This window comes from Clarias gariepinus, chromosome 6, assembly GCF_024256425.1.
Source record: "Clarias gariepinus isolate MV-2021 ecotype Netherlands chromosome 6, CGAR_prim_01v2, whole genome shotgun sequence".
Lineage (NCBI taxonomy): Eukaryota > Metazoa > Chordata > Actinopteri > Siluriformes > Clariidae > Clarias > Clarias gariepinus.
Window position 1 is genome coordinate 39,573,418 of NC_071105.1, and position 13,297 is coordinate 39,586,714.

The 13,297-nt window shown below is 42.9% G+C and overlaps 1 protein-coding gene across 1 annotated transcript; it reads left to right on the top strand.

Moving 5' to 3' along the window:
* The first annotated feature begins 1,724 nt into the window (after positions 1 to 1,724).
* Positions 1,725 to 13,253, top strand: p4hb (prolyl 4-hydroxylase, beta polypeptide). The gene is made up of 11 exons (XM_053498837.1): positions 1,725 to 2,057; positions 5,073 to 5,279; positions 6,754 to 6,887; positions 7,240 to 7,377; positions 8,659 to 8,763; positions 9,015 to 9,140; positions 9,295 to 9,495; positions 9,622 to 9,742; positions 9,853 to 10,034; positions 11,396 to 11,506; positions 12,075 to 13,253. The coding sequence occupies exons 1-11, from the start codon at positions 1,916 to 1,918 to the stop codon at positions 12,129 to 12,131; spliced, it is 1,524 nt and encodes a 507-aa protein (XP_053354812.1). The 5' UTR covers positions 1,725 to 1,915; the 3' UTR covers positions 12,132 to 13,253.
* The last annotated feature ends 44 nt before the right edge of the window (positions 13,254 to 13,297 follow it).

Consider the following 13,297-nt stretch of genomic DNA (forward strand, 5'->3'; position numbering starts at 1 on the left):
AATAACACACACACACACACACACACACACACACACTACACGTCCTACACAAACGATGATCGGCCCAAGCACCAGGTGCTTTTAGAGGTGTTAGCGTGCTTAAAAGGCAAACAGGTTGCGTAGTTATTGCTATTGGTTTTATAGGGCCCAAGCACTATAGGGTGCATAGGACCCCTTTTTTTAAGGATCCTTTTTTCCCCACCTTTTTGGGCTTTTTGGGGGTCTTATCCTGCTCAAAAACCAATGAAAAAAACAGGTTAGAATCTGCTGCCATTAGGATGCCTGAGAGTCTGGGCCATGGGTGTAGCACAGGCATAGCTCATACACACTTGCACGTATAAAAACTTGGTATACATTAAGAGCTCATTGAGCTGAACAACTTTTGCACTGCATGTCCCGGGCTCAACTCAACAGGAATCAGTTATTTAGGATCAGCAATCTAAAATTACAAAATTGTAGAAGGATTGTTGTTATCTCAAACGGGTGAGCCGTGATAATGTCTTAAACTTATGCTGAAAAGTGGATAATATTTTTCTGTGTGGCATTATGTTAAGTGACATTATTTTAAGTGACGTCATAGTGTAATGCTTATTTCCAGCACCTGCGGCCTATTGTACACACATACACATCACAAATGTTAACACTCACATGCACACACATCTCTCACGCACACACACGCACACAAACAAACACACTCATTCATCACACACAACTTGAATTATACAATTAACTATCCACAGTTATTAACAGAATCTGTATAAATAAAAGAAAAGTTTGGTCTATACATTTGATAGAACTCGCTCCTTTGATGAAATCTTTATGTTTCATAGGACCAGAAACCAGTCTCAAAATATTTCATGTCTGTATGTCTGTATGTCTGTCCAGACAGATTTTCTCACAGCATCACACAAAACTGGCTGGATAGAATTTAATGAAACTTTTGCCAGTCCTTAGGCATTTACCTGAAGGTAAACCAAACATTTTAATGCAGTAGAAGTGAAGTAATGAGCAGTTTTGTGCCGGATTATGAACCGCAAGTTTTGACCGCGTACTGCGCGTGCATCAAACTGTGGGCGTGTCTTAAATCGACCGCTGGACAGAATTAACTGAATCTCCTGCAGTCCTTAGATCTCTGTCTGAAGTTTAATCTGCACCATCAGTGAATCTAAATGTGGAGTAAAAGTGATGTTATGAACAGTTATGTGTGGGATTTAATAATCTACTGTAAAATAATCTACTAATGCGCTACTGTCTCAATGTAAACAAACACCTGCACCAATAGATATTAATTAGAAAAGATAAAGTGAATATTTTTACTGGTATTAAATTTTATTTCATCTTTATCCTTTTATCTACTTTTTCCATTTCTCATCTGTGATTCACTCTCTAAATAATAATAATAATAATAATAATATTACTGATTACATTAAAGATCATCAGATTATTATTAGCTTTAACATTTTAACTCTTTCTACAAACTCCTTTCCAGTCAGCGCTAGTTAATGAACTAATAGAGGACAATACATTAATTATTCCGTTCGTGTTCGAGTGACTCACGGCCGAGCGGTGACGTCACCCGCGCCGCGTTCTGGTAACCACGGCAACGCGCGATCCAGCGCACAGACTCGCCTCTCTCCTCCATTCATTTCCGGGTGCCGCGCGCTGGCTGGTCCACTCAGAATTCAACACGAACGGCGTGTGAGCTGTTAAATGCGCATGCGCGACACAGCTCCGACCCCTCGCTACCGGTTTCCTGCGCGTGCTGCCACGTTAGTACCGCAGGAGCTCGAGCCCCCGCAGCAACGCATACACACAGCCCTGACGCTCAGACGCTGCGCCCGGTTTAGAGGAGATTAGAGATTACAGGTTTCATATTGATAGAGGGAGAGAGGTTGAAACTGTTCGACGCAACACGATGAAGTCGGTGGTCCTGTGCGTGCTCGTGCTCGTGGTCGCGGCCGCGGCTCAGATCGCCGAGGAGGAGGATGTGCTCGTGCTCAGCAAGGGGAACTTCGCCGAGGCGCTCGCGGCTCACCCCAACATCCTGGTGGAGTTCTGTAAGTGTGTGCATTACTCTCTTATTAACGAAGCGGGAAATCTGTTCCTGCTCTCCGTCCGTCACTTACCGAACACGGAAGTTACACATCAACACTGATGATGATAATAATGATGATAATAATGCACGTGCATTCATCATCATCACACCTGTCCAGGCACTTCTTCTTCTTCTTCTTCTTCTTCACCTTGATCACTTTATTATTCACCTGCCCAGGTGTTTGTCCAGTCTGCAGTTGGTGATTGAGTTGGAATGGAGAGCTCACTGCTTGAGTTTCAGCCTCAGACACGCCTCCTTCACTCTTCACTTAAACTGAAGCAAAGTGATGCAAATTAAAGAGACAAAAATAATTCAGGCATTGCCTTTTATAGAAATAAACCTAAATGCACTGCTGATTCTAGGTGTGTTAAGTGTGTGAAGAAAAAAAACAAGGAAGAAATGAAATGCACAACTGAGTTTAATGCTGATGATGTGTTTAAGAGTTCCTTTTACACTTTGCATGAATTCTTCCTTATTAATGGTGCAATTAAAAACTGGACTGACTGCATTTCTGTTCTTGTGTTAGGCGAAAACTCAGATCTAAGCATGATCTATATAATAAATTTGATATAAGATGGTATAGAATGTAGAATTCTTTTAATGCATGATTATTCTGTTCGATTTAGACCTTAATTATTTTTTAAAGTGTCCAGAGTTCAGGAAAAAGGAAGAAGTGAAATGCAGACTGAGTGTAATGCTGCTGTATTACTGTTCTTTTAAAAACTTTACTTTTACACTTTGCTTAAAGTAGTTTACTTTTTCTGCCATTAATTCTTAATAAAAAAAAAAAGAAAATAAGAGGATTGATGACTGCATTTATTTATTTTCTTTAGTTTTGTTTGGTGTTTAACACGAACTGAAATCTACTTTAATAAGTTTAAAAAGCCAATATTTATTTATCTATCTACAAAGAAATGTCAAGTTTTTTTTTTAAATATATGTCTATTTTGTTTGATTTCGACCAACATCAATGCACAACACTTAATCTCTATAAATGTGTGTTTTATGATTTATATAGTTGTTAATACTGAAAGAGCTTTAAAAGTCTGAAAAGTTTTAAAAAGTCAGGCTGCCTTTCAGACTCTTTCATCATTTATTCATTTTGGCTTCACATTATCCCTCGCTTTCACTCTCGGTGTGACTATAAGGAAGTGTGCACTTGAGCTTGTTTTTCTGAAACTGATGATGCGTTCTGAGGTGTTTCAGTTGATCTCATTTTTACTGCGTTTTGCTTTGTTTTTGTTTTTTTGTTTCCTCTCAGTGGCCATTTTCGCTCGACGTAGAACTGTGCTGTTATATTTACAAATGTACAATTAAACCGTATTACAGACGTGTGAAAACGCGTTATCGGGCGCAGATTTGACGGGGCATGTATATATATATATATATTTTTTTTTTTTTAAGTGAACGAACCATTTTCCTAGTTACTTTATCAAAGTTATGAATCTCCGCGTCTCCATCTTGGATTTTTGTGTACTTCTTTACACAACTTATTTTTTCCTTATCCGCATTCGGTATATCCCGCCTCCGCGAGTTATGATTGGCTACAATAGGTGATTCCATAGCTCTGATTGGCTTCCTGTATCAGGCGTCGAGCAGTTAATTGGACAGTTTACCGTTCAATCGTTCAGCTCACTAGAACACGATTGATGGAGCTGATATCCAATAGAAAAGCCGATGCTCAAAGTAGCCAACCAATCGCAGAGACTAAAGGGCGGGATTGATTTTTTTTTAAGGAATACGGGTGTGAGGTTGATGTAGGAGAGGAAAAAAAAAAAAGGAGAGCCTGTTGGAGTTTTTTGCCCAGTCAGAAAGCTCCACGAGGTTTTTGTGGCTCAGACCGAGCTCAGGGGAGGGTTAAACTGCTGCAGGGGTGGAGAGAGAAGGGCCTCCTCTGAGGTGCTTAGGCCGACGTGTACATCAGCACGAAGTTTAAATATGAGAAGTCATGAACTTTGGACTTGCATCATACAGCGAGGCAGTGCTGACTGACCTCAGGGGAATAAAGTTATAAATACACAAACAAACAAACAAATTCTTCCCGATGATACGTAATATTATTTCCCATTTAGTCTAAATGATTACGAGGGAATTTCTAGCTTTTCGGTGCATGAAGGCGAGCCATCTGTTCTTAACCTTTTACCCAAAAAAAACACGCCTCTGACGAACAGTCACGTGAGTCCAGGTAGTACACGTGTACACGGCTCGTTTATTCAGTCAATCACAACTGCGTTGATAATAAAACTCTTATCTGGTCCTGATGTTATGAGATTAAACAAATCCATATCTCATGCAAATTTATACAAAACAAGTGCTTCGCCAGATTGCGTGCTGAGACCGGATCGGATCCGATGTCAGTCAGACTTTAATACACCTCTGTGTGATGTATTTAAATACGTGAGTGTAAAACATCACTGTTTTTTCACAGAGAGAGACCTGTGCTTGCGTCCTGTACCTGTGATTCACGTCGTTTCCTCGGGTGTACAGATCTCATGTCCATGTTGTTTTGTGACCAAGTATTAACGTTAGATTTATTCCACCTCATTTTGCCCAAAACTTTATAACTATCCTGACGTTAATTTAAATCAAATATATTTATTAATTGAGTTAGTAATATTTAATTGTCTGTTGCTGCAACTTGTTGCCATGGTGATTTCGGACCCTCCGGACCCCCATGATCCACCTCACCTGTGGACGCTCAGACACATGACCTCGCTGCATGATTAATGTAGGCTCAGCTCTGTGACCGGATGATCCCTTACAGGACGGATACAAATGCAGGAGGAGAAGGAGGTTGATGATGATGATGATGGAGGAAAATAAACAGAAACATGAATTTAGGCAGAATTTCTCGCAGGTCATCTTGTATCTTATAAACCTGAACCCATTTCAAAGCTGCTCTGATTTTATCTGATTAATGAAAGTGTGTTGGTCGTGTTTTAACGCCACGTTCTTGTCCGTATGCTCGTGGTTCCAGACGCACCCTGGTGCGGTCACTGCAAGGCCCTCGCTCCCGAGTACGCCAAAGCAGCAGGGATCCTCAAATCCGAGGGTTCGGAGATCCGCCTGGCCAAAGTGGACGCCACAGAGGAGTCGGAACTGGCGCAGGAGTTCGGGGTGCGCGGGTACCCCACCATCAAATTCTTCAAGGGTGGAGACAAGACCGCGCCCAAAGAGTACACAGGTGAGCGGCCGTTTTGTTAGGTTTTACAGAGCATGCATGTCCAGAGGAGGAGGATTTTCCTTCTTTTTTTTTTTAACCAAAGAGTAATTTATCATCAGTAATTATTAAAGACTAAACACTTCTTTCTTTGACATTTAATGCTTAATATAAACAAATAATTTCCAGCTCTAAATGCTCTTATTCTTTCACCAGGCTCTCTTTATATCCACCTAGAGTTAATAAGAAACACACACACACACACACACACACACACACACACACACACACACACAATTATACTATTCTGTTCTGAAGGTGCCTGAAGACTTACTGGGCTTTAACCCCGTACACAAACAATTGGACATGTTTATAATAAAGTGTGACGTGGGCGAGCTGTTTCTATAGATACGGCAGCGTGCGATACAAACCTGTCGGACGTTCTAGAGAACTAATCAACATCTATCCTCGTATACGTGAGCTCTGCAGCCTGAAGAGTGTTTGAAGCGTGAAAGCGCCGCTGGTTTGAACACGTGGAAGTCGTTTTATGTATGTGTGTGTGAAAGAGGGAGAGAGGGACCCCCCCTCCCTTCCCCTCCCTTCCCCTCCCTCCTTCACACACACGCGGGGAGATTCCTCCTCGGCGCGGCTGTGCGTGCTGAACCTCACGTTGCTCTGTGGCTTTGCTATGTGTAACCCGATGCCGAGGAACTTCGTCTGCCTTCTCTCTCTCTCTCTCTCTCTCTCTCTCTCTCTCTCTCTACGCAGAACAATCCTCAGCGTGGCCTCCAGCACTCGTACCATTACACACGTCGATTCTCCAACATACACATATTTTCCCCTAATATTTATATATTTTCCATGTTTTGCGCTCGAGCTGATGCAGGAGTGGTGGTGGACCAGATTAGAAGCTAATGAGTAAAATAAATTAAAGTCAGGTGACCATTTTAACTTGCTACATTTCAGCAAAGATCTATTAAGTCAAGTTTTTTTTTTTTTTTTTTTTTTTTGCAGGCACGCTGATTGTACGGCTCTAGTGTTTTATCATTTAACAGAAGATATACTCTCTGCTCTGACAGCAGCGCAGTTTTATATTTGAATGTGCATTACTCGAATACGCTGTGGTTTCCATAGTAACCACACGTTTAGTTTAAGTTGAAATCATTGCCGATAGGTTGTGGTGTTTGTAAGGAGTCTCCAGTGTCGGATAAACACGCGCAAACATTAATCTGGTGTTTATTTAACGTTTATGGAAGGAGTCTCCAGTGTCAGTGGGTGAAGGTGTTTTCAGAATAGAAAAGCGTTTTCACACAAGTTACTTTTCAGTAACACACAAGTTTAAGTTTTTGTCTCTCTTTAAGTAGTTTGTTACTTGTGTTAAATCGATGGAAGAATCTAGGATACGCTATTTAAAAAATTTCTATACATAAATGTTAATATATGTGTGTGTGTGTGTGTGTGTGTGTGTGTGTGTGTGTGTGTGTGTGTGTGTGTGTAGCTGGTCGTCAGGCTGATGACATCGTGAACTGGTTGAAGAAGAAGACCGGCCCGGCCGCCACCACGATCAGCGAGGTCACGCAAGCCGAGTCGCTCATCGCCGACAACGAGGTCGCCGTCATCGGCTTCTTCAAGGTCAGTCGGCTGTGAAGCCTCACCGACAGACAGACACGGAGCGAGCGTCGCGCTCTTTTTAACCACGCTGTGTGTGTGTGTGTGTGTCCGTGTGTGTGTGGTTATCACACCATGTAAACTTCAGTTTTTCTGTCAAAAAGACATTTTTATGGATGCAGTACAACTCAGGAACGCGGCTCAGCGTCTGTGCTTAGTCACTTGATTAGGTGTGTGTGTGTGTGCGCTTACACCCATTATGCAGGTTGTTTACACACCGTGTTTACACAGCTGCATTATATACAAGAGGTGTTAAAACGTGATGCGTGTTACCTGTGAGTGATAAGTGTGTGTGTGTGTGTGTGTGTGTGTGCAGGATGTGGAGTCTGACGGTGCCAAGGCCTTCCTTAAAGCAGCCGAGGCCATCGATGACATTCCCTTCGGGATCTCCTCAGACGACGCCACGTTCTCCAAGTTCGAGGTCACCAAGGACGCCGTCGTTCTCTTCAAGAAGGTGATTAAAGTGTGTTTATAAATACTGCTGATCACACGTTCCCCGCGTTTCCCCCTCTACGGGATGTTATCCAGGTATGAATGCGGTAGTGAACAGGAAGTAGTAATGTTTCCAAGCTCCGCCCTCTTCACCACTCGATTCATGTGACCTACAGGTTTCCAGATCGTCCTCGTAAAAAAAAAAAAAAAAAATTGTGTTGAGTGGCCACGCCTTATTTTCCACCATTGACATGGCCCATTAATGCATAGACCACGCCCCTTTATTGTGGTTGACAGGCGTACAGCAACCTTTCTTTCTAAGACTAATAGATTGACTGATGCGCAGACACACACACACTTCATATACATGTACATACACTGCACCTTTTTTATTAAGACTGACAGGTACACAGGCCACACCTTTTTTTCTAGCAATCAGTGAGAGGCCACACCTCTATCTAAGACTTATTGATGTAGAAGCCACGCCTTCTTCTCTGACCTTGTGACCCAGAATGTAAAGCTCTAAACCTTACACTCGTCCAGTGTGTCAGTCATGAATATTCCATATTTATTGCCCCACGTCTCCATCGTAGCCGGGTAACCTGACCCACACTGGCTTCTGTCCAGACCGGCATCAACTCTCTCTTTTACGCACACACACACACACACACGCACGCACACACACACACGCACACACACACACACACACGCACGCACGCACCCTAAAATAAGCCCTGGCTCTGCATCCTGCCCCCAGCTAACCCCTTGCTCTTGGCCGTGTCTGACTGTGTGATTTATTTATTTTTTTATACACCTGTTGCCCGAATGCTCGTCCGCAGTGTGTCCTGTCATCACCGCCCCGCCTGTTTACTCCTCCACTCTTCAGTTTTTTCGTGATTATTTCTTCCCTTTTTTTGGGACTTGTTTATCTGGATTTGTTTATTCCATGAACGCCAAATCTGAGTGTAACTACACCTCTGTGAGACAACGCTGTAAACATCAAAGGTGTTTTACGGTTTATAAAATCCTCGTCATGACCGCGTTGCGCAAACGGAGTCGTAAAAAAGGTTTGATAGTAAATCCTGCATACAGTGAAGCCACGCCCCCTTCCACTGTGCCCGACATAGGTCACGCCCCCTTTCCCAAGACTAATACATACACTCATTTTGCGGCTAGCGTTTGTTTACAGGTCTAGAATGGTGAGAGGTCACACCCCTTTTACCGATAAGGGTGTCAAAAGTATTGGCTCCTCAGCTTTTTGTGTAAAAATTCCGTCTAACGTTTATTTTTTGGTGTGTTTCAGTTCGATGAAGGCCGTAACACGTTCGATGGCGAGCTCACCAAGGAGAACCTCCTGGACTTCATCAAGGCCAATCAGCTCCCGCTGGTCATCGAGTTCACCGAGCAGGTAAACACTCCGAGCAGGATCCCGTCCTCGTCCACTTTCCCCAGCTACACTCTGATAAAAAGTCAGCTATTATTAGAATTATTATTAGAATTTGCTAATTGTAATCTGTGAGTGAAGCTAAAGGGAAGCTCTTGTGAGCAGTAACACGATTACACTTCATGCAGGAAGTGTGAGTAAAGGTTAAAATGTCTACGTGCAATGTTTATATAAATTTTTTTTTTTTAAATCATCTTTTTTTGTCCTTTTATCAGACGGCCCCTAAAATCTTCGGAGGAGAGATCAAGTCCCACATTCTGCTCTTCGTGCCCAAAGCGAGCAAAGACTTCCAGGAGAAGCTGGACCACTTTAAGAAAGCAGCCGAAGGCTTCAAAGGCAAGGTGCGTGACTCCCCGAGCTCGTTCCTGTAGAATGATCTCGCACTTCTAACTGAGCAGGCTTGTGATTGTGATTGATAAAAAAAAAAACCTTTACATGAACAGTTCAAAGACCCCCCCTTTTCTTTTTTTTTTTTTTTTTTTTTTACTCCTACAGATTCTCTTCATCTTCATCGACAGCGAGGTGGAGGATAACCAACGTATCCTGGAGTTCTTCGGTCTGAAGAAGGACGAGTGCCCCGCCCTGCGCCTCATCACCCTGGAGGACGAGATGACCAAATACAAACCCGAGTCCTCAGAGATCACATCCGAGAACATCATCTCCTTCTGCACAGCGTTCACAGAGGGCAAGCTCAAGGTGAGCGTCCCATTTAAACCTGTAATGTTGTAGACAGTTCTGTGGTTGGGATCTTTTTTTTTTTTTTTTTTTTTTTCCTCCAGTTCTCTACGTTTGTATGTTTAACACTCATGTGTTTGTCCACAGCCTCACCTTATGAGCCAGGACATTCCTGAAGACTGGGAAAAGAACCCAGTCAAAGTCCTGGTAGGCAAGAACTTTGAGGAAGTCGTCTTTGATCCCACCAAGAACGTCTTCGTCGAGTTTTGTAAGCACCTTTTATTATGAATTTTCTTTTATGTACATAAACCAGAGTCAAAAGCTTAGTCATGTTGCTCTGAGAATGTTTTGTCCTGATCTCATGTCCACTTGCGTTAGATGCTCCCTGGTGCGGGCACTGCAAACAGCTGGCTCCCATCTGGGATCAGCTGGGAGAAAAATACAAGGATCACGCAGACATCATAGTGGCCAAGATGGACTCTACGGCCAACGAGATCGAGACTGTGAAAGTCCACAGCTTCCCCACGCTCAAGTTCTTCCCAGCAGGAGATGATCGCAAGGTCAGGCTTTTAATTTTTCTATTTAACAAAACAGTTCAATGTATTTTACATCAAATACCTGTTTTACAAATAATGTCAGCATTATTGTGCGAGTTACATTAATTCTAAATACCAACCTAAATGTCTTGATTTAGGATAAATTCCTACATTATAGTTAGGGTCTATTTAAGGATAATCGCCTTAAAGGGCACCTGTTTTCCAAAATTCCCTTGGTCATGTTTAGACATTTAGACGTGTCTCCAGTGTGCAGACATGAGGCGGGCAAACATTCCCTGCCGCTTTTAGTTCTTTTTGACCAGAGGTAATCATTTCCCCCCTAATGTGACATCATAAGAGGGAACCCCTTTTCCCTGTCCTGTTGCGAGGTTGGACTTAAACAGCGGATCATTTACCTAGACACTGAAACGGAGTGTTTGGAGTGAAATAAAAACGACCTGGTAAAATATGGGACCTTTTTTAATGTTTTGGTTTTAGTCAGCTTGCCATAATTTTACTGTCTCGCTCCCTCGAGATCCTCCTCGAAGTTGATTTAAGTGCAGCCCACCACCATGGCTTTCCTGATTTAGGAGCACTTGTTTATAGGTTAGGAGGTCGTCACGCCCTCTGGTGTCGTGTGCCAGGGGAATCCGGTCAGAACCAGCCCCGTCAGATATGTGGGCGGTGAAGTGGCACTCGGCTGCGCGGTGGTGTTTACTTACAGTCGCGGTGAAGGTGCTGCAGTAGCCCACACCTCATCCGCTCCTCGTTGATTGGGTGAAGTGCATGTTTGCCCCTGTTTCTGGGCTCCCGAGGGGCAGCTGGCATCTAATGCTGTGAAATGGCCCTTGTTTACTGCCATTCTAGAGATTTATAAACTTTTTTTTCTTCTTATTATTATAACTACATCTTGCATCCAAATAAATTAAGGATAAAAATGTTGATGCAGATTTTCTCAGTATGAAGGATCTTATTACCCCTGCTTATGGAAGATGTGTCCCAAATATGGGTGCGAGTGATAACGGCCTTTGGCAGGATGTTATAGAGTATATTTTTGGGAACTATTTAATATCCCCGGTTCTAAATGTAGACCCGGTTATGCGCTGGTCATTCAGCAGCTGTGAAGTCAAACCTGCACATCTTGAAGCTGACGCGTCCGGTCAGTCATGAAGCGCCCCATACCTGCTTGTTGTTTCAGTTCTGAAAATCCAAAATAAGTGACTTTTGATGCTCCATGTTCCAATCCCAGTTTATTATTCCTCTAGCCAATGTTTGGCGAGCTGCGTGCGAGTCCCAGTCCTGAGGTCCTGGCACAGCCGAGGTCCTAAACAGCTCTAAAAAAGCAATATGTTCTGATACACCATGTACCGCTTCTCTCGCCTTAGATCATCGACTACAGCGGGGAGAGAACACTGGAGGGCTTTACAAAGTTCCTGGAGAGCGGAGGAAAGGAAGGCGGAGCACCAGCAGCAGAGGGAGACGATGATGAAGTCGATGTGAGTACCGCCAGGGTTTTTATTTTTTTGTCCCCCTAACATTTTAAAATAATTTGCCTCAAATTAGTCATCACGCGTTAATTATCATAAACTCAAAAAACCAGCTGGTGAGTTTGGCTTTTTTCTAGGTTAAGTCCCATAGTCTGTGCCTAAACCACCTATTCCTAGCAGGTTAGCAAACAATCCTGCGTATGACTGACTAGCGCAAAGTAGTATTTAAAGTTCTGGCCCTAAAAAACCTCTGTGGTTGTGTGGGTTTATTTCTCCTTTAACTAATCAGCTTATTAACATCACATCTTGACTTGAAGTGGGTGTGGTCAAGTAGGCAGAATGAGGACAGGGGGGTTTCTCCAGGATCAAGAGCAGGAAAGAGTTTCAAGGTTATTCTAGAATGTTCGTAAGTCTGGAAAGGCCCCAGTCCCCCATGTTTAGGGCGTCTAATTCCAGAGCATGACACCATCGTGCTCATCGTTTGGCTCGGAGCTGAGGATGAGCTCAGTACTCTGTACGGGTTTTAGTGGTGAATAATGCTCGTAAACAAATCATCTTTATTGTTGTCATCATGCAGGATTTGGACCTTGAGGACCCAGACGACGTTGACGCAGAGGGACACGACGAGTTATAAGGACAAGAGAGAGGGCGGGCGCGCGCGTGTGTGTAAGAGAGAGAGGAGAGACGAACCCCTTCACCAACCACCACTTCCACTACTCCAAGCCCTCCCTGTACGAGGAACCCTCAAACTTCTCCCTGTCAATCATGTAGACTTTTTACACCAAGGCCGATGACCTCGAAGAAGAAATGACACTGTTTTGGGAAGTTTCTTTGATCAGAGACCAAACTGTTAAACCTTGTGTTGGCATTAAATCTCGTTTCTCCTGTCTGTTAATTAGCATCTTGAAGGTTTCATCTTGTGGCGAGCCACAAGGGCTGGTATTAGGACCTTTTTAATTTGGGAGTTTGATAAGAGTTCGGTGACTGGGATGGACAGATCGATCTCAGGGCATCACAGTGATTTAAACAAACAAACAAAAAAAAAACAGTTCATCCTCGGTTCAATTAAATATAGATGTAGCTAAGACCAAGCATTCTTTATCCTCTTTTTTTTCCCCCCCTAGGAGTGTATTCTTTCTTCCCCCTCCTCCATAACCATTAATACATAGCTACTGACTTTTTTTTTTTTTTTTTTTTTTTTTAACAATAGAAAAGTTATCTATTTGTTGTATTTAATTCTATTTTTCCAGTTTTTATTTGTGTAATTGTTGGCACTCGGTCACACTCAGTCTGTGAGGGGGGAAATCTTCTGTACCACTACATTTGTTCTTCACGCCAGCGGAGATTTCATCTCGGTTACTGAATCACATTTTCAGACACATTCCATCTTTCGCTCTGCATCTCCTCTCCGTCGCATGGATAAATGAAGGGGTGGGGGAACGTGCTCATGTCTCGTAAAACCAGTCTGTCGGATCGTTTAGTTTCTCACGCGTCCAGGATCGGGGATGTAAATGTGTCGTTTTAACCCCTGACTATTTATTGCTGTTGTTCAGAGGGTCGACGTTAATGGAGAAGGATTTGGGTTTATAGAGGGGAGGGACTTGTGTAATGGTATTGTTTTTTTTTAATAATGTAAAGATGTAAAGAGCGAAAGAGGAATGAACAAGATGAAAGTAAGCATTCCATCACACGTAAAAAGGAAAAAAATGTGGAAAAATTAACTGGTGGCCAAATAAACAACAAAATGGTGACAAAATTGTGTTGGTGTTTTTTTGTGGTTTTTTTTGACAAAGTTGACAT